At 33.2% G+C, this 26262-nt stretch overlaps 1 protein-coding gene across 1 annotated transcript; it reads left to right on the top strand.

Annotated features, from left to right (window-relative positions):
• The first annotated feature begins 3741 nt into the window (after positions 1-3741).
• Positions 3742-23779, top strand: LOC132565342 (serine/threonine-protein kinase NIM1-like). The gene is made up of 3 exons (XM_060229989.1): positions 3742-3991; positions 19285-19553; positions 23033-23779. Exons 1-3 carry the CDS (start codon positions 3742-3744, stop codon positions 23777-23779), a joined length of 1266 nt encoding a protein of 421 aa, XP_060085972.1.
• Positions 23780-26262: the final 2483 nt, after the last annotated feature.

Raw genomic sequence — 26262 nt, 5'->3', positions numbered from 1 at the left:
CTATCAGGTTTTTTGATTGGTAAATTTTACTGGACAAATCATTTTCTCTGTTTTCAGTGGTTGATGTGTTATTTTTCACTAAATGTGGTGAAAAATAACTCATTTTACCCAATTAGAATTTCACTTGTGAAAATGTAATGAATTGTTTTAATAAACTGAAATACTTAGTTTTAAAACACATTAGAAAAAGTTCAGACTTGTTGATGAGCTTTTAATTCATTATATATCAGTATGAAAATGATATGGAAATTAAAATGCAGTTTTTTAAGTAAGACAGATTGCAAAATCCTGACAAAGTATTTTAGGAATCTATTGATTGTAATCAAACATCCTTTTGATGAGATTGTCCTTATCTCTCTCAGGAAGGAAAGACTGATTATAGAGTGCCCTATTGATCACAAAGGATTTTATGGACAATAACTTGAAAGCTTGACATCGTCAGTTTTTATCAAAGCTTACTCAGTTAAGTGCTCCAGACTTTACTGTGTAGTCTAGTCATTTTACTATAAAAAATAACTATTACCCCAAACTACTTGCAACAGAATTAATCTGTTTATTATCATTCTTTTTTATTTGTAAGGCATGGTAGTTATCAGTATTATAACAGGAAAAATAGTCCCCTGAAATGATATTGACTTTCCATTTGTTGAAGAAAATCACATATCTAACCACTTGTGGAGTGTGATATCTACAACCTCTTTTACACTTCTATTTATTGAAGAAAATCACATATTTAACCACTTGAGGAGTGTGATATCTACAACCTCTTTTACAATACCGGATATATGAAATTAACTTTACTGAAAGTGAAACATAGTAGTCATTTACCAAACAGAAGTATTGCATTGAAAAAATATTTCACTATCAAAATTGTTTAAGAAGTTTTGAACTCTGGCCTGATCAGTAAAACAAATGGCTGACAGACAAGCATCTTTGATGTGACAGTTAAAGATTATTATCTCATTAATTTTCAAATTTCATATAGTTAAGTACAAAAACAGAAGAAAGATGAAAAAAGAAGGAGAAATATCCAATATTTATAAAAACAGGACCAAGGGATGATGGGCACAAAGTTCAAGGCTCTCTGGTCAAATACATACATTGACTCATGGTAAATGATATATTCTCATTCGAAACCATCTTACCTGGCCATTTGAGTTGATTTAATGTTATCTTATGCCCAAATCAAATAATATACCTTGATACTCATTTCTGAAACATGTAATTTGAAAAAGGACAAGCAAATGTGTGGCACATACTTGAAATACTAATTTACAAAGTTCTAAAGGTAAGGCACCTTTGCTACAACAACGAAAATATGGCCATGAAAGTATGTGATTTTTTAATGATATCTTGCAAATAATTAGTCCATTTCTTCATGTGATTTTGATGGTAAAGCAGTAATAATATGGATATTTTTATGAAATAGATTTTTAAGTCAAACACACCAATAACATTTTATTGAAAGTAACGTATCTCCCATTCTGTAGTATTGAGTGAAATGATCATTTTTTTTTTTTTTTTTTTTTTGTTCAAATGAAAGATATCAATTGAATCTTCATTTCCCTCAATCAAGAGGACCAGGTTATGGTTGTAAGATTTAGCTTATTGGATAAAACACAAAAAAAGTATTCATATTCTGCTCTTGCACTTCTTCACAATCTTGAACTTTGCCATTTTTAACCGTCAAAGTTACATGAGGTGCAGATCTGATCAACTATACTTCACTCATTATTTGCAGATATCTTAATTAAGATGGCTTTTTCAGCTAAGGATATCTTGCATAAAAAATTATTTAATACACTTTTCAGCATTTTCTGAAGATGTTGCTAAAATCTTAATGTGTTAAATAAAATACCCATCAATCTGGAAAACAACTTACAATCAGCCCCACCATCAAACTTTGAAGTTTCATAAATCATAATTATACTTGGTATCAATATTAATGTTGATAAATTCAAGACTTACAAAATGCCACAAAAGCCAATATGTTCAACATTATGATGTTTCTTAGCAATATGGTGATAATTTTTTAGTGTCAGTGTTCCTATTGAGTTTTGGTTAATCTGTATTTTATTATGTTAAGTCTTGCCAATGTAGTTTTTAAAAAAATCTCCTTTTCAGAGTTACACAAGAGATTAGTATCAGACTACAAAGTTGATCCAGTTAGAAATAATCTTTATTTTCTTGACCTTATTTGCAGCAAAAGGAAAGATTTTTGGAGATAAAAAAGCATTCTGTATGAAAACCTAAAAAATAAACTCTTTTGGAATATTAGTTTAAGATGAAACTATGGAATGAATGGACTAGTGCTGGCTCAGGTATGCAATTCATTAATTATCAGTAAATCCAGTATTTCAAAACCTCAACCTTTAAAAGACTTGATTTACGTCTTCTTTCCTTTCAGTATTAAAGAAGAGAAAGGCATCTCCTAGAAATATTTCTACCCATCACTTAGGATTAAACATATTTTCTCGGCTAAATAATAGAGTTATGACACAGAGTTAAGTTGTTATGGCTAGAGTGCTGGTTCAAGGATGACATCCCACATAAAACAGATGCTTAAATGTTTATTATGGAAATAAAAAGACAAGTTACAAACTAACACTGACTGACAAAGTGTGCCAGTAGTAATGTATACAGTAGGAGTTTGACAAGATTAACTTCCTCTCTTCGATCCAATTTCAAAACATTGTGTTTGGATGTATTTTGTATTCTTTTTCTCATTTGGACATTGAGTTTAAAAAAAGGTGGCAAATCGAACTTTTCCTTTAAGTTTTTAGTTTTTCCTTAAAGATCACTTTCATATATATATATGAGTTAGCACAATACGCAGATATCTATGGTAATATTTAAGTTCTTAAATAGGATTCTTTTAAGTTTTCTTGCATTTTGCAGATGTGGAACTCTCTTTGAATTAGCTAGGCCATATGGTATTTCCAAAGTGGTGAGAGATCAAATTGAAGGCATGGAGAAGTACCAAATAATTATATGTCTTCTGTCTTCTGATTGTAAAATGTTAGAACTATTGTCATGGATATTTTGCTGTCAAGTGATACTCCACTAGTTTTACAGACATTTCAATTCTTGTGATTGTCTTTTCTTTTCTGGCTTGCAATATAAGATTACATGTTTGTACAGATCATCGAGCCATGCCAGATTAAATATCATGATATCATTAAACAGGTTGTTTCAAGCACGTGATACAGTATCTATATTCTTCAAGCATTTTAAGCTTAATGATACATATGATACAATTTTGATTTATATTTTTCAATAATATAATGAAATCACGAAAAACAAAAAAATCTGAACTCTTTGCTTTTGAATTATCACCATTTACATAAAACACTACTTTTGTAGATATCTTGAAAATATAAAAACAGAATGATACCTGAATGTGTTTCAAAGCTAACATGAAAATAGAAACAACCTGAGCTCCTGATTAGAATTATTTGGACTAATTTGTCTATTGTTATTTTGAAAATTGTACTTAGAATAGATAACAGCAATGTAAATACTGGTTTAATCCTTTAGTACAAATATAAACTACAGGTATACATTTTGAATTTTTATTAATTACAGGTGGAAAACTGCAAACAAGATGAACCACAAAATGAGAAAAGTTGGCATTGAAACTGCACTATGTGAATTTCATTTATAATTTTGTCCTGTGGCAGTTGATGAACTAGTGAAGAGAACAATGGACTAAACTTTTTAGGATCTGAAATTCACATAACAATGAAGGAGGTGTCGGATCTTCCCAATGGAGAAGGGAGGATGCTTCGGGATTCTTCGGTCAGTGAACCTACTGAAGATAAACACGAACGGATGACACCATTTCAAAAGCTATCTTTAGATCTCAGTAATGATCAAAAGTGCTTGAAGGAAATAACTTTAGGTAAAAGAATTGGATTTTACAGAATTCGTGGGGAGCTAGGAAGTGGCAACTTCTCTCAAGTGAAAATGGGTATACACGCCCTAACAAAAGGTAAGGTTTTATTTTTGTTGTTTTTCTTCAAATCTTTTTTTTTTTTTTTTCACTGAAGGTATATTTTGTTTTAGTCTTTGGCACCTAGTTGCTCATTCAGGCATGCTTATCTTAGATACTGAAAATGTAGTTGAATTTGTTGAAAATTCACTCAGAAAGATAACATGATTGTATCTTATCCTTAAAAATTGGTCCTGGTATATTATGTAAATTAACTAGATTGCTGTACATGTAGTTGATATAACGATAGAACAAGATAATAAGATGAAAGTAGCTCTACAGACCTACATGTATGTACTCAAGCAATATGTTACCAGCCAGGCTTTAAGGTAATGAAATTTATCTGCCTTTTCAAATGGCATGGTACCTTTTAATGTTCAGCTTGTTCATGCTTGCTCCCACCATCATCTACCAAAGGGTATTTACAATTTAAGTGGATATCCCAACAAATGCTGTGAATTCTGCCAGCAATAAGCCCATTCTCTTGCTTTGAGTCCTGTGTTGGTCGAGACTAAAGCTGACTGCAGGATAAGAATAGTAACCATACAACTGTATTATACATTGCAATAGCAATGTAACTCAAAAGAGGCCTCATTAGACAAGTTTTACTACTTTCAAGATAGGTTTGAGTGATGGAAACTGATTCTTGAAGTGAATGGGACTGTACATTGAAGACTAGCAAGGCAAGTTTGTGTTGTGTACCATACAATCTCTGACGGAAAGAATTGTTGTTACTGTGGTGTTTAATGGTAAACCTTTTCAATAAGTTACACTATTGAATAATTAATGAGTACATTGTCCTGGATCAGAAGCTTACAGACAAAATTACTTCTGTTAGTACAGCCTCCCTTTGGGATTTGTTTCTTGATCAGCAGGCCAAGTGAAATAATATCTCTGTTTTGTATTTACAATCATCTTAACAAGCCAAATAAAAATACTCTTTTACCTTGTATATCTTTGACCTAATACCTCAATTACATTAAATATGCACGCTAATTGATATACTGCATAGACCTAGAAAGGAGATGTTTTTTTACACCTGCGGCCTTTTAGGAGCTGTCAAAATCTCTAATTACAATGCTGAAAGTTTATTGATAGGGGCTTTGGTAGGGTGATACCAACACAGCACCTAACACATTTTAGCACTTATATAATGAATTATGCCACTGCTGTTACCTTAGTTACTTTGTCATTAATTCTGCAAGTACTTTATTTTTTTTATTTCCCCTGGAAAAATTATTTGAAACATTCTTTGGTATTAATGATTCCTTGCTATTAAAAGGGGCACATTAAGTTTTATGAATAGAGGTTACATAATAAGTAGTTGTTGTATGGTATTTATTCCACTCTTATGAGTCATTTAACTAAAAGTCATGTTTTTAATAACTTTAGAAAAATAATTAATGAAAATAGAATATATACCATATACAGCAACCATGAGTTTTTGGGACCTTTTCTTATCAAAATAAAAGAAGTATTCAGACAGTTCAGATATATATACATAATTAGAGCTTTATTTATGATATGACCTAAAGTGAAATACTGCTAATTAATTTGCAAAACTGACAAATCCAGAAATACATGAAAATATTAACAAATCAAGCGAAGTTAATGACTATTTTGTTTTATTGTATTTCAAAGCAATAAAATCAATAATGTTTAATGTAAATCTAATCCAGCTTACTGCGCATTTTAATTTCTGCAAGTGCATGAAGCACCCTTCAAAGCCAACCAAAACAGGTTAAGAGTTTATTCCTTGTGTGGTATGTTTGTTGAATATGTACATCAGTTGTAATGATTAATTGATGCCGTAGGAGCTGAATGAGACCAGTGTGGTGAAATAATGGTTGTCATGTAAGGCAAAGCATCATACTGGAAAGGAAACAATCTGACAATTATATATTTTGACATGACTGCTAACTTAGATTGTGTCATGAAGTTTCTAAATTTATCAGCATTGATTCAGACACACAGAGTTGCAGCAATTACACATTTATATTTAAGTACTTGTGTGAATTTTAGTCAACTGTACTGTATGAATATAAGGGTGAAGAAAATTGATCATCAGGAAATTAATGTTTAATCACCCCATTAATATACCTTCTGTAACATGGTATCAAGGTTGTATGTTTGATAAGAAATCTTTCATGCGCTAATATGTCAGCTGATTGATCTATTGATTAGGGAAGCAGAACAAAGTCTGACGTACATTATCTCAGACCAGAATAAATGTATCCAATGTTGTCAAGGAACTTAACATTGTTTTCTCTTCGATCTTAATTTAGCCACCATAATATGTGCATGGTGCCACCTGGTGAAGAAACTATTTTTCCCCTTATTTCACCTTAACATATCTGTGTTTCCACACTATTTCAGGTCGCCTTCTGGTCAGTAGAAAATATTACGTTATTTGTTTCCTAATAAACCAAATTCAAACATAGACCAAATACAAAACGGCAAAAGTGGTACAAAATGTGAACTTCATAATTTGCCAATTTCCTTGCTTTAAAATCCATCTCTACTATCCATGTTGCTGCTTGAGATTAATGAAAAAACTTTCCTGTTGAACTTGTGTCACAGAGTTAGGACACTTGATCCCAATTTCTTACAGATAGCCTGAGATTGGGTTTCTGCATGATATTCAGCTACTACAAAGAGACCCTTCCTCAAAATTATCCTGGATGTTCATGAATTGATACATTCAGCAGTCAAATAAGCCATCTCTGCTCCTGTTCAGTAATTTAAAAACCAGAGATCTATATCTTTTAAAATTTTTATTTTTTTTATTTAGATCGTCAAGGTAGAACTGTTTTGAGAACATTTATCAAAGATATTACATGTACTTACAAAAACTTAAGTGGTATAAATATTTAATTGGTTAAGGTTCCCACCTGCTTATGTACAAGACAATGGTGTATTATTGACATTAATATTTCATTCTTTGTAGTCGTGGTTTTATTTGCTCTAGAACAACATTCAGTTGTACATTTACTATTCAGGCAATGTGTATAAGCAGCTACTTATGGCCTTACTGCTAAGTAATGAGGTCATTACTTCGAAGTATAGAATCGTTGCATCCCTACCTTGGGCTTAAGCCATTGATTTTTCTGACCAAAATTAACACAATTATTCCAAAGTATTTTGCTACTGATGACCACATGCTAATAAAGATGAACTGCTCAGGATTTGTAAAATCCTTATGTTGATCATGTGATTGACAAAAAAGGTAGGATATGAATCTAGCGGCAATTACATACTAACTGGCTTTAAACTGATCTGAATCATTTTATTTTTTTTTGTTTTCCAAGAGGCACACAAAGTGTGTACATGTATATAAATGATATACCTTTTGTTAGGTGAGAACAACAGTAACTATGTGTTACAGGAAAACCTGCTTTAATACATACTATACATCCATAACATGTTAGCAGTTATCAATAGTGGTGATAATATTGCTAGGCAGGTCTTCTTAACAAAAAATCAATGACTTAGTCATACTGTGATGAAGGTATAGGTAGGAATATCATACAAGTCTACCTGAGAAAGGCACATCAGCATACATTTATATATATGTCCACAAATATGCACAATAAGGAAATTATTGTAGGATCTTTTATTTTAGTTTAAATCTGTATACCTACACTTAGCTCTCTTTGTTGCATTTGTTGCAGATTTAAGCATTAGTTAATTGTTGTTTTTCCATGCTCATCTCTATAGAGTATTATCAGACTTTATGATATGACCATTTTTGTATGGCCTTTGAGCTGATATCAGGCCTCAGGCTAATAATTGGCACATCAAATTTCATAATATGTCTTTTATTTTCAGCAATAGTTTCAGTTTTCAAGTTTTATTTGAAATAACAAAACAGTAATTCAGTTTTCTGTAATGTTACTCAGTACTTTTATTGATATTACAGTACAGTGTACACATTCACAGCAAACGTGTCAGACTAGATTATGTTATGCAATTGTTTGAAATATGGACCACTGACAAAATTGTTTTACATAAGGTCTACTGATACAATTGTTTGATACAGGGTCTACTGACACAATTGTTTGATATAGGGTCTACTGACACAATGTGTTTGATATAGGGTCTACTGACACAATTGTTTGATATAGGGTCTACTGATACAATTGTTTGATATAGGGTCTACAGACACTATTGTTTGATCTAGGGACTACTGACACAATTGTTTGATATAGGGTCTACTGACACAATGTGTTTGATATAGGGTCTACTGACACAATTGTTTGATATAGGGTCTACTGATACAATTGTTTGATATAGGGTCTACAGACACTATTGTTTGATCTAGGGACTACTGACACAATTGTTTGATATAGGGTCTACAGACACTATTGTTTGATATAGGGTCTACTGATACAATTGTTTGATATAGGGTCTACTGACACTATTGTTTGATATAGGGTCTACTGACACAATTGTTTGATATAGGGTCTACTGACATAATTGTTTGATATAGGGTCTACAGACACTATTGTTTGATATAGGGTCTACTGATACAATTGTTTGATATAGGGTCTACAGACACTATTGTTTGATATAGGGTCTACTGACACAATTGTTTGATATAGGGTCTACTGACATAATTGTTTGGTATAGGGTCTACAGACACTATTGTTTGATATAGGGTCTGCTGATACAATTGTTTGATATAGGGTCTACAGACACTATTGTTTGATATAGGGTCTACAGACACTATTGTTTGATATAGGGTCTACAGACACTATTGTTTGATATAGGGTCTACAGACACTATTGTTTGATATAGGGTCTACTGATACAATTGTTTGATATAGGGTCTACAGACACTATTGTTTGATATAGGGTCTACTGATACAATTGTTTGATATAGGGTCTACTGATACAATTGTTTGATATAGGGTCTACTGATACAATTGTTTGATATAGGGTCTACAGGATCTACAGACACTATTGTTTGATATAGGGTCTACTGACATAATTGTTTGATATAGGATCTACAGACACTATTGTTTGATATAGGGTCTACTGATACAATTGTTTGATATAGGGTCTACAGACACTATTGTTTGATATAGGGTCTACAGACACAATTGTTTGATATAGGGTCTACAGACACTATTGTTTGATATAGGGTCTACAGACACAATTGTTTGATATAGGATCTACAGACACTATTGTTTGATATAGGATCTACAGACACTATTGTTTGATATAGGTTCTACTGATACAATTGTTTGATATAGGGTCTACAGACACTATTGTTTGATATAGGGTCTACTGATACAATTGTTTGATATAGGGTCTACAGACACTATTGTTTGATATAGGGTCTACTGATACAATTGTTTGATATAGGGTCTACAGACACTATTGTTTGATATAGGGTCTACTGATACAATTGTTTGATATAGGGTCTACAGACACTATTGTTTGATATAGGGTCTACTGATACAATTGTTTGATATAAGGTCTACAGACACTATTGTTTGATATAGGGTCTACTGATACAATTGTTTGATATAGGGTCTACTGACACTATTGATTGAATTCCAGATTTATTGGAGTTTTAGTGTAAACTGGTGCCAAGTTGTCATACAAGATACCCAGTTCCTCCTTGTGGAGTGCATCTACCTGGCTACGGCAACTGCCGTTACCTTTTAAATCCTTGCACTTAGCCCAAAGTAGTTGGCAAGATTGCTGGAACAATGGATCTGTCAGTATGTTCAGGCCATACTGATTTTGGCCCAGGGCATAACATGAGATTCTGTGAATTTATCAGAGTTATTGCCCTTCATTTTCTTTCATTGTTTTGAAACTGTGTCCATTAAAGGACTAGGTTTCTTTGGAATTGTATAAAATTCCCCGTATAGACAATGAAACAATTTAACAATCCTTTATCAATGCTGTTCATTTGTACCCAGTATTAATTCTGACAAACATGTGTATGACATAAGCAGTTTCTCCTGGTGATCTATGAACAAGTATACTTGATTTTATTATCAATGAAGTGTTTAGTGATGAGGATGGGCTCTGAAAATAGCATTGAGCTATACATCTCTATCATACAATCAAAACAATACAAAGAGGTTGATGCTTACCATTTTTATCCTACCTATAGCACCATGTCTGAATCGGATATTGATAACAGTTTTAGAATATGTATGTCAGCAAATGTTATATAATGTCTTGTTTTAAGTCCCTCCTCATAAATTGTGTCTGAAGCGTTGTTTTGGCCTCCATGAGTTTATGTAAGTATTGCCCTCTAAACAGCAAGGATCTTTTTGAGGTGAAGTTCTCTTGTAGTAGCTGGTCACTTACCTCACTGAACAACATACAGGAGACCCATCACATGCCATACAGAGCAACTAGGTTAAATATCTTGCCCAGTTACACAACTATGGCATCACAGACTAGCCACAAGTACTGAACCACACACCACTGATCTTTACTAGAGGTTACACAAGCTAATGCGACTGACTGAGCTATAAAAACCTTTTCAGGATAAATATGATAAAAAGGTAAGGCTTCATGTTCTGCTGACTCGGATTATCCATAAGCTTAATATTAAGTGCCTGAGAGTAATTTCCCTGAGATTATGGTTCTTGCAATATAATACAGATTATGGCATTGGTATTGGAATAACAATAAAACAAAGATAAGGTCATTCTTCCTCAGGGAACTACACAGACTGATTGATGACAACTTGTGTGAAGCTGTAAGACATACATCCTAAATTACAATACACTAGTAATTATCTCTGCAAATGCCTTCTAGATAAATTAAATTGGTTAAAAGACTTGCATTAACTCCAGTGACAATATATAAGAATAGGTCTGCTTCAGTAAAAAGTTTAGAATGGTTAAGAAGTTAATTACCACTACCAGGTAGATTTACAGGTAAATCTAAACTAACTGGTATTCCAGGTTATTAGCAGTAATATATATGTAATAACTGCAGTGTTTTGTAAGAGAGCTGATTAATTATAGAAGCTTGGAATTAACAAATAGACAAGTTGATACCCTGTAGACTAATGGATATAAACAAGCTGAAAGAATTACATGTTGACAATTCTTAAGGTCTATATAGTACAGCTGTAATCCAAGAAAGAAAGTTGCTAATTACACCTCTATTTACTAACTCTATTTTCCAATCTCTCATCAAGATTGGGAACAATACCAAACAAACGGAAAAAAGCACAAATCAATGCCTTTGAAAAAAAGGCAATTAATGCAAACCAGGAAATTACAGGCCTTTCAGTTTGACATCTGCAGTAAGTAACTAAGTGTAAATAGGCCTATGTTATTAAACATTATATCTTATAGAGCAAGACAGGCTCACAGAATGGAGCAGCAAGTCGTTCTTACATTTTCATACAGGAAAGAGCAAAGCCATGCATATTGGTCGGACATTGGAGAATCATACTTTCTTAGATATGTATCTTGTGAAAGGGATGATAATACCCTTGTATTTGAGAATCACATGTTTAAACAAACTGAAAAGGCAAATATATATCAGTAGAACTTTTCATTATCTAAATAATGAAATATTTGTGTCACTAAATAAGTCTCTTGTATGGAGGCGTTTGGATTATGCAAATGCTGTATTGCAGCCACATACCGATAAAGTAAAACATTTTGAAATGTTGGAACAAATTCAGAGAAGGGCAAACAAATAGTTACCTGGGTTTGGAGAGCTCTCGTATGTGGAGGGGCGCAGAATGCTAAAACTGCCAACATTGAGCTAAAGAAGGTTACAAGGAGATATGCTGGATGTTTTCAAGGTAGCCAGTGATATGTATGATAAGAAAGTATCAATACCCAATACAGAATGAATCCCATCAGCACGGAACTCTGGCCACACTAAGATACTGTATCCATAGTAGTCGAGCGTAAGAAAACATTAATTTTCTTCAGGAGTTGTTTAGACGTGGAATTGCCCAGCTACCAGGAGATCAGCACCTTATATAAATACACTCAAAAACAGACTAGATAAACACTAGGTGAACGAGGGCTGTTTGTATGATTGGTAAATAGAGCTATCATGCAGGTTTAATAGATAACATGATGTTACACTTCAGTTAATTTTTTTAATTTGCTGAAGAGGATCATAATATCCTGTATCAGAAAAGAAAATTAAGTAAACTATAATTCAATCAAAAGAATGTATATAAGACATGATTGATTTCAATAAAGGTAATATGGGATGTAGTTTATTGGACCATTGTGATAGTCAGTTGTGTAATACTGTTTCACCTAGTAATGCAACAAACAGAAGTCAGTTGTGTAATACTGTTTCACCTAGTAATACAACAAACAGAAGTCAGTTGTGTAATACTGTTTCACCTAGTAATACAACAAACAGAAGTCAGTTGTGTAATACTGTTTCACCTAGTAATACAACAAACAGAAGTCAGTTGTGTAATACTGTTTCACCTAGTAATACAACAAACAGAAGTCAGTTGTGTAATACTGTTTCACCTAGTAATACAACAAACAGAAGTCAGTTGTGTAATACTGTTTCACCTAGTAATACAACAAACAGAAGTCAGTTGTGTAATACTGTTTCACCTAGTAATACAACAAACAGAAAAGCCACACGCATCAGTTAAATCAGTCTTGTAATGGATGTTGGATTCCATTGCAATAAAAAAACACGTAGAAACTTGAACTTTACTGACTTGTCATGATAAAACTGTTGATATTGTAAATTTTTACACACTTATTTCAGTTTTACCTGCATCAGGATTTTGCAATAAAGTCTTAAATGAACTTTACTTTACTTCTTGCATCATTATGATAATTATGTTCAATCAGCAAACATCTTCTGCCCTGTAGTAAGAACTTTATATAACTGTAGTATTTATTCTTTGAACAATCAATGTTACCTTGATAGAATATATGTTTGAGCATTGTATATTTGTAGTGTACATACTTCAATGTATAGTGCCCTGATGTTGGAGCTTTGTACAGTTCATCGCATATATAATTCACAGAATGATGCCCTGATGTTGGAATTTTGTGCAATTCATTGTTTATATAATTCACAGAATAATGTGTTTTGTATAATTTGTCAAATATATACTTAACAAGTAGTGCCCTGATGTTGGAGTTTTGTACATGTTGTAATACATATATTCATTGAAGAGTGCCCTGATGTTGGAGACTTGTACAATTGCAGTGATATTTCAATTAATGCTGTGCTGATGGTGGCATTTTTAACAATTTATAATACACATATTTATACATGTACTTCAGTAGACGGTGCCCTGATGTTTGGTTATACATGTACTTAAGAAGACGGTGCCCTGATGTTTGGGTTATACATGTACTTCAGTAGATGGTGCCCTGATGTTTGGGTTATACATGTACTTCAGTAGACGGTGCTCTGATGTTTGGGTTATACATGTACTTCAGTAGACGGTGCCCTGATGTTTGGGTTATACATGTACTTCAGTAGACGGTCCCCTGATGTTTGGGTGTTACATGTACTTCAGTAGACGGTCCCCTGATGTTTGGGTTATACATGTACTTCAGTAGACGGTGCCCTGATGTTTGGGTGTTACATGTACTTCAGTAGACGGTGCCCTGATGTTTGGGTTATACATGTACTTCAGTAGATGGGCCCTGATGTTTGGGTTATACATGTACTTCAGTAGATGGGCCCTGGTGTTTGGGTTATACATGTACTTCAGTAGACGGTCCCCTGATGTTTGGGTTATACATGTACTTCAGTAGACGGTCCCCTGATATTTAGGTTATACATGTACTTCAGTAGACGGTGCCCTGGTGTTTGGGTTATACATGTACTTCAGTAGACGGTTCCCTGATATTTAGGTTATACATGTACTTCAGTAGACGGTGCCCTGATGTTTGGTTATACATGTACTTCAGTAGATGGGCCCTGATATTTAGGTTATACATGTACTTCAGTAGACGGTGCCCTTATATTTGGGTTATACATGTACTTCAGTAGATGGGCCCTGATATTTAGGTTATACATGTACTTAAGTAGACGGTGCCCTGATATTTGGGTTATACATGTACTTAAGTAGACGGTGCCCTGATATTTGGGTTATACATGTACTTCAGTAGACGGTCCCCTGATGTTTGGGTTATACATGTACTTCAGTAGACGGTGCCCTGATGTTTGGGTTATACATGTACTTCAGTAGACGGTGCCCTGATGTTTGGGTAATACATGTACTTCAGTAGACGGTTCCCTGATATTTAGGTTATACATGTACTTCAGTAGACGGTTCCCTGATATTTAGGTTATACATGTACTTGAGTAGACGGTTCCCTGATATTTAGGTTATACATGTACTTAAGAAGACGGTGCCCTGATGTTTGGGTTATACATGTACTTCAGTAGACGGTGCCCTGATGTTTGGGTTATACATGTACTTCAGTAGACGGTGCCCTGATGTTTGGGTTATACATGTATCTGTAGACGGTGCCCTGATGTTTGGGTAATACATGTACTTCAGTAGACGGTGCCCTGATGTTTGGGTAATACATGTACTTCAGTAGACGGTGCCCTGATGTTTGGGTTATACATGTACTTCAGTAGACGGTGCCCTGATGTTTGGGTTATACATGTATCTGTAGACGGTGCCCTGATGTTTGGGTAATACATGTACTTCAGTAGACGGTGCCCTGATGTTTAGGTTATACATGTACTTAAGTAGACGGTTCCCTGATATTTAGGTTATACATGTACTTCAGTAGACGGTGCTCTGATGTTTGGGTAATACACGTTGTAGCCATTGTATTGTTAACCTTTGCTATGTATAATTTCATGAATACAATAACTCATTTATTGTTTGGTGGTCATAAAAAGTGTTCATTGTGACCAGCTTACCACAAATATCTACTTCAAATAAAACTATTCCACTTGTGCTTAATACCTATAGAACTGAAACGACCTTCAGTTGTAGTGACCCAGATAACAAGAATGTGCTCCTATTTGAGCATAGGATTTATTTTTGAGGAATATTTTATTGATTATAAAAACCACATAATGATATCAATGGAAACAATATGAAACCTGTTGCTATTAAATGTATGTGACCTTTGTTCAGTCCTACTGCTAGACCCTGAGAAAGGTAAACAATAAGATAATGACTTAATGTGTTTATTGTCACGGTCCAAGTTGATATCTTTTCTTATTTAATTAAGTGAAGTAGTTTATTGTCCAATAAAATCCCATCTGAAGTGTTTCATTTTTATCAATATTTATTTTGGTGGTGATGTTGGTACAATGTTAACAGTGTTTAACATGTGTTGAAGAATGTGTCCACTATAGATGGAGATATAGGTTTGCAATTCCAGTGGTCTTTGATGGTAGATATACAGCATTATTTATTGTTACCATCAATTTCTTTGGGCCGTTTTGCATTACAAAATGAAAATACATTTATCAGTCAACTTTTTCTGAAGAATGTTACATCTACCAGTCATGAACACTGATGGTTTTGTATTGTTTTGCTGGTTTTGTATTGTTTTGCTGGTTTTGTATTGTTTTGATGGTTTTGTATTGTTTTGATGGTTTTGTATTGTTTTGCTGGTTTTGTATTGTTTTGATGGTTTGGTATTGTTTTGATGGTTTTGTATTGTTTTAATGGTTTAGTATTGTTTTGATGGTTTAGTTTTGTTTTGATGGTTTAGTATTGTTTTGATGGTTTAGTTTTGTTTTGAATGTGATATATCATGATATCTGGAATTGTCCTCAGAGATGTAGAGCTGTAGGCAGATGTGTTGGACACCACCCGTGGTTCTGTTGCAAGCTCATGAAGCCCTATGTGGTTTCACTAATACTTTAGTTACATTTAGTATTCCTTGTTAGATCAGTATTTTTAAACTCCATGTTAATTATTAAGTGAAAAAATCTTTAACCATATCGATATTGTCTTTACATAATTAAAAAACAATTCTAAACAAGATATTTTCTAAGTAATCGTACAAAAGATATATGTACAATTCTGGTGAACCTTGAGACCGTGATTTAGTCTCAATGTATGATTGTCTACATAAACAATGTTATTTAAAATCTTAAGGCATGACATATGTAAACCTTTAAATACCATGAAAATGATTGTATAATTTTTGTCAAAACCTTGACCTCAAAATTACAACTTACATGAAAGCAACAGACAAAGTCTAAATTATAAAGATTTCTTGACCTCATTGTTTGTAATCACTTTGGTAATAATAGTGACTATAACCACTAAATATTGGTAACACTTGTAGTTTTACTTGTCCCATATCTTGAACCAAAACAAATATTCTCCAAGATCCAGAGTTCATGTTTTTATTTAAAAGTGATTGACAAGTCATGCCTGTGGCATTCAGAACATATTGTGTATCTGATACACAGGTGTTGTGCTGTTGCTTAGCACGTCAACTCATGGCAATACGGCATTGAATACAGTCTCTAAACAATGCGATCTCATATCACCATTATTCATGTATAATCTCCAAACAAAAGCAGATTTTGAATGATACTGGCAGCTTATGACATATCACCTGAGTGATTCTTGATACATCCCTTTATGTACAATAAAATGGACACAAAACAGCTACGACTCCATTTGATATTAATGAATGGATTGATATAAAATGAAATTTCTGTAATATTAGCCATGGTTCTCTTATTCTTAATTTAGCCAAACAGTAAATAGATCTATTTTATTGGGATTTTCATCCATATATTCAGTTTGTGAAATACTGTGTGTATGGGTGTCATTAGCAGTAAGTCGGATGGTTGTGAATGTAATAAATCTGCTTTAATCATTTGGATGTGAACAAGTTCTAATTTTGATTGGTTTTAGAGACTAATATATACCTTACAATCATTTATGTTTCACAAGATAAAAATATATGTTGTACTTTTATAGGTGGACTGGAGCCTAATCAAATGTTTATATGCCATTAGATGTATGAGTTTCACATGTTAATATTTCATTGTGAATATGTGTTTTAATAAGTGTCATGAGTACAGATGATATTTCTTAATTTTGGTACAAATGAAGTGTGCAGTACGGCACTGAAGAGAATCTCAGTCATTTTGTACTAGTAGAAATGAAGCCTTTGCAGTGATACTACCAGGAACTAAGAAATGATATAAAGTGATGTCAGAAGTACACTTACTAAAGTTTGAAATCCAAGATGGGCACTTTGTTGGCTGAGACCATCTTGTGATAAAATTAACAAAATTGATTCGTCGGAAAAATTAGTTGACATATTCATCCAGCAACAAACCCATAGGGACAATATGTTTCTTTAACTCTAAGTCAGGAGTTGGGCTTATTACTAGACACATGGGTTTCCATGGGTACTCTGATTTCCTTCCACAGAGTTCTAACACGTTCTATCCAAGCAACCAGTGTGATTAATTGAATTGGAATAACTTGTTTCTCATTCAATTAATTCAATTAGCAGTCATTGAAGTATTATTTGTTGGTAATACTCCTGAATAAGGATACTAATGAGTATTGCCAGGCATGAGCTTATTGTGATTACATGTAGATAGGTTTTAAACTCCAAGAAAATGAAACTTAATTTTCTTCATGAAAGAGATATGAAAGGTGGAAACAGTACATCAGAAACAATGTTAAATTTGTCTTCATATGCTACATATTAGCTCAGGTAGCATGTTATATCAGTCGTTTGATTTATGTGTGTACAAACCTATTAATAGTTTATCGTGTTGTAGAAATAATGGTGAGTTCAATGGGTTTGAATAGACATTTCTATTGAAAGGTTCAGACAGGTTAGCCTTTTGAATAAACTTATATACACATGTGGTTTTGTCATGAATATCGGGGTGTTTATTTAAAACACAAGTCAGTGTAATTTGAATGAACTCTCGTTACACATTTTGACATTTAAAGATTACTAGTTGATAAACTGAAGTGTGGTGTTAATCACTTATTATTTCAGTGTAATTATGAAGGAATAGTGAAAAACACATTTCAATGATAAATTTGATATAAAATATAAATCAATTTTGAAAAACATTGCGTAAGGATAAGAAATGTCCTGTATTTTCATTTAGTAGGTACATATGAGGCAAATAGAACATAGAATTAAATTGTGTGATTTCTTAAATATCTTTAAGTATACTTCAGGTTTTTGTTAAATATGAATATACAGATAAATCACATTTAATATGGTGAGGAGGCGGTTCATTTTAAGGTTTCCTTAAATTCTTACAAGAAAATGTTTGTATTACTTAAACTGTTTGTTGATATAAACAACACAAGGACAGCAATACACATCACATACACTTCATTTTTGCTGAAAATTTGTTGAAGTGAATTGCTATCACAGTGATAATAATCCAAGTAATTGATTAGGGACCTGCAGGGCCCAACATTGAAGATGTGGGCTCCATTTATTAATTATCGGGTCCTGAGGTCAAAGGTCATGGTCACTATTTCTATTGATAGAAAATTGGTTTCTACAAAATATCTTCAATTTATTTTGGATGATTACGCTTTTAATTTCTCAATTGATATTTTGCTGACAATGCTACCTCTCTATTGCTTTTTGTGATCGAAGGTCAAGGTCATTATTACTATGTCATATATGAAGTATAACTGACTAAAATCAAATTTAATGAGAGGTCACAAATCTGCAGGTCAAGGTCCTCAAGTTTTTAGGTCATCTGACCCAAGGGTCTGATGACATATTGCGATCACCTTTTGTCCGGCGGCGTTCGTCGTCCGTCGTAAACATTTTCAACTTCTTCTCAAGTTCTACATGTCTCATTGAGCTGAAACTTACCTGAAATGATTGTGACATGATCCTGACCAAAGTTTGTTAATTTCAGGTTGGTCCAAAATCCAACATGGCCGCCATGTCTGCCATCTTGAAAACACATTTTCGACTTCTTCTCAAGTTCAAAATTTGAAATCTTGTATTTTATGTCAGATGACTGTTAAGGCCCATGGGCCTCTTGTTACACATAAATATTGTTTATGATACAATAAAGCATAATTAGTTGATATCAAATGAGAAGTAGCCCAACCTAAGGTCTGATCAAAGGTGAAGTTCATATTTGAGATATTTATTTCTGTTTCACAAGCAAATTATTGTATTTGTAAAGCAAAGATCAAACATTCAATATAAGTGTATCAATGTAACACACAGATTTAGGGTATGACACAATGTTGGTTGGTGGGTGGGCCTTTCTGATATATGTCAGCTAGTACTCTAGAACTTGTCTGGAATTTAAAGAATACATACAAAATCTGACTGTTTGAATTTTTGTCTTCCACAGAGAAAGTGGCAATAAAGATCCTTGATAAAACAAAATTGGATCAGAAGACTCAGCGACTTTTGTCCAGAGAGATCTCAAGCATGGAGAAGCTTCACCATCCTAACATTATCCGTCTATATGAGGTGCTTGAAACCCTAGCTAAACTGCATATAGTCATGGAATATGCAGGAGGAGGCGAACTCTTCACAAAAATCTCCAACGAAGGCAAAATGCCTGAACAGGAAGCCAAACATATATTTGCTCAAGTGATTGCAGGAGTAGAACACATGGTTAGTATATGATGTTATGTTGTCTGCTGTAAAACCTTGTTATACAACAGTATCCAGTTACTACCTAGTGGTATCAGGTATGTTGTCTGCTGTAAAACCTTGTTATACAACAGTATCCAGTTACTACCTAGTGGTATCAGGTATGTTGTCTGCTGTAAAACCTTGTTATATAACAGTATCCAGTTACTACCTAGTGGTATCAGGTATGTTGTCTGCTGTAAAACCTTGTTATACAACAGTATCCAGTTACTACCTAGTGGTATCAGGTATGTTGTCTGCTGTAAAACCTTGTTATACAACAGTATCCAGTGACTACCGAGTGGTATCAGGTATGTTGTCTGCTGTAAAACCTTGTTATACAACAGTATCCAGTGACTACCTAGTGGCATTAGGTATGTTGTCTGCTGTAAAACCTTGTTATATGCCAGTATCCAGCGACTACATAGTGGTATCAGGTATGTTGTCTGCTGTAAAACCTTGTTATATAACAGTATCCAGCGACTACCTAGTGGTATCAGGTATGTTGTCTGCAGTAAAACCTTGTTATACAACAGTATCCAGTGACGTCCTAGTGATATCAGGTCTCATGTAATTTGCCAAAAGGTCAAGCTACATTGCATTGTTCAAGTATCAACACTGTTTGCATAACCTTTACAAAATATGATCTAACTAGAACCAAGTGTGAGTTAAGGTATGCTAACATTATTGGCATGGTCAACCAGCAACAGCTTGCCAATACAATTAGCTGTACCACTTGAAGGATTTAAAGACACTGTTGGTAATGAATATTTTTATAGTATGATTAGATTAGTATCAGCATAAGACAGCATCATGTAAATATGATTATTGAACTGTTTCAATGGTATTTATGGTCAAAACAAGCAAGCAAACCATATTACACTAGCGCTCAGTATGGTGATTGTCTCTGCTGTCATTTAAAATTATCTGAAATGTCACACCAAGAAAGTTTTATGCTTAAGTTTGTTACATCATTTACTTAAGAATAGAATTATCAGGCAAGACTGTCAACACACATTATCTTGTTTTTGTGAATTTTATACATTACTCAGTTGTCTACCTAGTGGTATCAATGTTGTCAACTGAAATTTTCAATCCGTGGTATCCTCATCGTCTGTTCATAAACAATATTTTCATTGCTATTTGTTATAAAAGTACATATGGTATCATATGTTGTCTCAAAATTGTTATACAACAGTACCCAGTTACTACCTAGTGGTATCAGGTATGTTGTCTGCTGTAAAACCTTGATTTTGGGTCTGATCAGAGACACAAAATTGCAAATAGGTGGCCATCTTTGATTATTGCAATGAAGTTTGTTTTCAGCTATTTCTTTATCAAGAAGTACTGGTTGGATCTTTTTCAAATTTCATGTGTAGGTTCTTCTTTGTCTCTAGTTGTGCCCATTTTATTTTGGAACTGATTAGAAAAATAATAGGGACGACTGGGTGGCCATCTTTCATTTTGACTTTGAAAGTTTGTTAGCGCTATTTCTTGAGAAGCACTGGATAGATCTTTCTCAAATAGGTTTCCCTTTGTCCCTAGTTTTACCGGTGTTATTTTGTGACTGATTAGAAAAACAAAATGGCTGACAGGCATCCATCTTTGATTTAGCAGTTATAGATTATTGCCACTTTTTCTGCAAAGGAATGTTCAAATTACATGTCATTTAGAGCAAAAAAAAAACGAAAATAGGGAACAGATCAATTTCTTAAAGAACAAATACACAACTTTTTGTGAATTTTCAATGGTGGGTGCCCAACCAGCTCTCTGGTGATCTCTCTGTTATATTACAATATTTTCATTGCTATTTCTATAACTATCAAAACTATAGATACAATGTAATGTCTTTCTAAGTCCTTTAGATATGATCACTGTCTCTATCCTTTATGGAATAAGTATATATGAAGAGCTAGAGTCAAATTTTTCCATTAATTGTTGTTTTGTAATATTAGGTTCATTTTTATAGCCCAAATATTCTCTTATCGGAAAATATGTAGTAACAAAAATCTGTCCCACAGATCAAAGTAATCAAGTTCTAGGATAACCCTTAGGTATATCAGATAAATTTCCACAAAACAATTATACTGAGTTTATCAGGTAAATTACAGCATGTGATGCATGAGATGTTGATGGGTTTTGGAGGCATTTTTTGTCACAATCTGTTTATATTTAAATTAAAAAGGGTAACCATTCAATATTGATCGGTAGGTTATATGTTGGTAATATGTTCTGAGAGCATGTCTGTAGACAGGTTTATAGAATCAAAGTGGAAATCTAAACCAAGTCAATAGAAATGGATCAGGTGTCTGGACTTATTGATAGAAATTATTTCAAGATGCATGGTTCTCTTTCTTTACTTGTTACAAAGATTTATTTTTGAAAACGTCAAATCACTCATAGATTTTATCAGATAAGTTAATAAAGAACAAGCGATTGATTTTGTCTGTATATAAATTCAAAGAGGATTCAGTACATTTGGTATAACACCAAACTCAGTATTTCACCTCAGTATCTTCAGTGAAACTCTGATCAGCAGGAGTCCACAGCTCTCTGCAATATGTTGATTATATAGATCTGTGTGAACATTGTATCCGCTCCATTTCTAATTAATTGTAGCTTCTTTGCCTATTATTGTGATTGGTTCCATGTCGGGTGTTCATCAACAGAAGTAGTATTGCTTACAGGTGGAAATTACATTCGACTGCAGTGTTTTTTACCTTTCTGCTTCCTCATTATGAAATATATGATTTTTTTCTCAAAATATTTACCAATACTTCCAGTGATTTGAATACAAATATAGTAATAAATAAATGAAATTAAGCAAAACAATCCAATGTTAGTCAGTTTCTGTCCTTCTTCCAACATTAAGTTATTAGCTCACCAGTTTTGATTCATGGAAGGACATTGATGGTGTTGAATTGTTTGCATTTTATAAAAAAAAAAAATTGAGGAAGGTATCACATTGATTCACTTTGAAGGTCACAGATGTACAAGAGTCTAATCAGCCAACAGCATTATGCTTTATAAAACATGAGATAAATTGACCTATTTGTATTTGTTTTCAACCATTACCACAACATAACTATGAAATGGCAGGTGAGTAATTCCCTGGGATGGTCAATTTTCAATCAATAAAAATTCACACCTTTCTGGAAACAATACTTAAATGGAAGTAGAGAATTCATTTAGTCCTTCAAATGTCAGTGTCATAGCAAATAGTCAAATAATTTGTGTTTTGTCTCTGTGTTAATAGTCATATGATAGTTTGAGAATACATGTGTGTGTGTGGGTGGGTGCGTGCGTGCGTGCGTGTGCGCGCGCGCTCTTTCATAATTTAACCAATAGTCAATCAAAAAGCAAGTTTAAATCATTGTACCATTATACTTATACGGATCAGAAAATTGCAACAAAACCTAAAATAACGTTAATTCTTTTTTTTTTTTCATTTTCCTTTGCAGCACAAACATAATATCATTCACAGAGATCTGAAAGCAGAGAATATATTCTACAATGGACCAAAGAGTGTGAAAATTGGTGATTTTGGATTCAGTACAATAAGCAAAATAGATCAGACTCTGAACACATTTTGTGGGTCACCACCTTACGCAGCTCCCGAACTCTTTAAGGATGAAAGCTATTGTGGTGTGTATGTGGATATATGGGCTCTAGGAATCATGCTGTACTTTATGGTGACTGGAGTTATGCCATTTAGAGCAGACACTGTAGCCAAATTAAAAAAGTGTATCCTTGAGGGAAATTACATAATTCCCTCATACATATCAGACAGTGGGCAATTCCTTATTAGGAGTATCATGAAACCAGTTCCGCATGACAGATTTTCTATACGAGAAATCCGCAATAGTGATTGGTTGGATGGACAGGATTTTCCGGAAGCCCTTCAACCTTATAACCTGCTGCCAGGATCTGATACATCCACACTGTCTTCAGATGAAAAGGAAGCTCGTGTCATGTTACAAGATCTTGGAATAGGTGAAGAACATTTGAAAGGTTCAGGACATAGAGATTCACGGAGTAGTATAACGGGGACCTACAGAATATTGTTACATCGTGTTCAGAAAAAGAATTCTGGAGTAGATGATATCGGTATGGAAAACTTTGGGAAATCAGATGATTCTGGTAATAACAACAGAGAACGGTACCCACCGAAACCTCAACAAGAATCCAAGTTTTGTGTCATTCTTTAATAATGTACATTCATAGCTTCAAAATCTGTTACCGCAGTTATTCTAAAATTCCATTCCAGTCACATGTTTTGGCTGGGTACACCTCAGAATTTCCAAAATGAAATTTCTCCTGGCTGACAGTAGGTTTTACTGAGACAGGACGTATTTCAGGAAGATGAAATTTCTGATGTAATATGATAAAAAGAGGAAACTCAGGATTCTATTCTCTCCAAGTCATGATACATTTATAAATTTCATTGAACAGCAGAAGTGCTCAAATAGAAGTTCATTATTCATACAATAATAATAACCAGTTGCACAGCAATGTTTCATTTCATAGCTATTGGGATCCCAGAATAATAATATGTTAGATTATATAAAATGATCAAAATTGAAGTATGTTCATTGTAAAAATACATGCACTACTTAATTTTTTTTCACCGTCTACAATCTTTTAGAGGAAAATAAAATCTTTAAAAAATGATAAAAGATACATATATAGATTATCATTAAATGATGGAATTAAATAAAAATATGACAATATAAGTTTCGAAGATGTTTACTGTGTTGCTCGAAAGTTATCTATGATTTTGACACCTCACTGGTATGATTTTCAGTGATTTTTATCTGTGTTTTTAGGTGCTATACACATGTAATTGTCAATTTCCCAAAGGTCCCAAAATTGTGATTTGTTATCAGAAAGTTTGTATATGGTTTAAAATGATAACCAGACACACACAAAACATGTTCACTAGTGCAATTTACCAATATCTTGTGTTCACAAAATTATATTTTCTTTTTTTCATTTTCATTAAACAGTCAAAAAGGCTTTAGTCGGGAAATTGCTAGCATCACCATATTTTTCATTATTAATTGATTTGGAATGCTAATGTAAGCACATTTGTTCAGCTTTGAAAAAAAATCAATGATTTTGATTTTGCGATAAAAATTCAATTATTGGGTCTTTCCTTTATGAAAATTGAAGCTCTATTTTAATACTGTTATAGAATGCTTTGGAAGCTAGAATATAGAACTTGTAGTTGATTTTGTTTTATCAGATGAATTTTCCATTGTTGTTTTGATAGCTTTTAGAATAACTACAGTAACAGAGAAAAAAATAAAGGTTTACTGTTTTGTTTTGATTTTTATGTCAATTTCGTGATTATGTGATCTGTGATGAAAACAAAATGCCTATTTTGTTCTGTACATATATACATGCAAATGTCCATGATTGAGTCAACTTTTCTGCTATGTTTTGTGATATAGATAATGCCAGAATGATTTGAACATTGTTATACATAGTTGATAAGATGTGGACATAGTGTACTTCATAAGATATCAATACTATCAACACATGTGCAAACAAACACATGATTTATTGAATTAAAAGCATTTTTAAAAATCTTTATTATTTCTCCATATTTTTATTATTATTTTTTTTCTCTTTACACTTTTCTTAGCCATCTTTTAGGTCTTTACTCGTAAATGAATTTCACTTTTTTGAAATTATAACATTATAAGTCTGCTATAAATCCATTTGATCCATGCATACTCAAAATATAAATATTTGTTGTGTGTTTCAACTGTTTGATTGCTTAAATCATGTACAAGTATTTTTGACAATTTTTTCTTAATGTCATTTGCAAAGCATTGTCATGCATTCAAGTCAAAGTTACAGTGTCTAGATTCATCTTGAAATAATTTGAAAAAATTGCTTGTCCAAGCATTACTGACCAACCTTTTCAACTATTTTATTTCATTTTTTAAATTCGTCCTGTATTCCTCACCACATTCCACACATGAAAGATTGAGCTAGCTCCACTTTCAATATTGTGATGTATGAGATAGTTACAAATGTATTCATATTTTCAATGTGATTCCCAAATGGACATTGACATGCTTGCTACATACCTTTTATTATGCTCATGTTAAAGTTGAATGTTTGGTATTGATGTTATAAGTAATTAGCAAAATTTCTCCAAATACTATGAAATCATGATAATATTGTGTTTTGGATTTCCCTGCTGTGATATGTGTTTCCCTATCTGTCCGTTCTATGTACAGTCAAACCTTTCTGATACAGTTTCTGTGTATTCCTACTGTTTTCTTCCAAGAATAATGGATCCTCCACTGAGACCTAACCTTGTAAAGTACATCGTTTCATACAATGTATTTTAATAGAAATCAGAGACTCCTACATTTCTGTACAAATGTAAGGCATTGAGAAATAACAGAATTCTAAATGACATCATGTTGATAATATACAGATTAATGCACACCATTAGTCTTTCATTGAAATGGAACAAAATAATACATGAACCATATTCAACTAAATAAGTACACCTGACCCACCCTATTTTGGAATGCCTGCAAAAGGGGTCAACTCCACTCCATATTCTGAACCAATAAGTAATATTTTTCTGCTAAAGCTCCATGTCTTAACAGATTTTACATGGAAGTTTTCATTTTTGTAATTAGTTATGTAAGTTTTTCATGTCTTATAT

This window comes from Ylistrum balloti, unplaced genomic scaffold (genome assembly GCF_031769215.1).
Source record: "Ylistrum balloti isolate Yb309-2 unplaced genomic scaffold, AGI_CSIRO_Ybal_v1 Utg369716, whole genome shotgun sequence".
NCBI classification, from domain to species: Eukaryota; Metazoa; Mollusca; class Bivalvia; order Pectinida; family Pectinidae; genus Ylistrum; species Ylistrum balloti.
This window is presented reverse-complemented; position numbering and strand designations above follow the sequence as displayed.

Excerpts from the sequence above, each read along its gene's own strand:
- LOC132565342 (XM_060229989.1), top strand. The coding sequence starts at position 3,742 with ATGAAGGAGGTGTCGGATCTTCCCAATGGAGAAGGGAGGATGCTTCGG. Across the intron at positions 3,992-19,284 it reads TATACACGCCCTAACAAAAG|AGAAAGTGGCAATAAAGATC; the intron begins GTAAGGTTTTAT and ends TGTCTTCCACAG. Across the intron at positions 19,554-23,032 it reads TTGCAGGAGTAGAACACATG|CACAAACATAATATCATTCA; the intron begins GTTAGTATATGA and ends TTTCCTTTGCAG.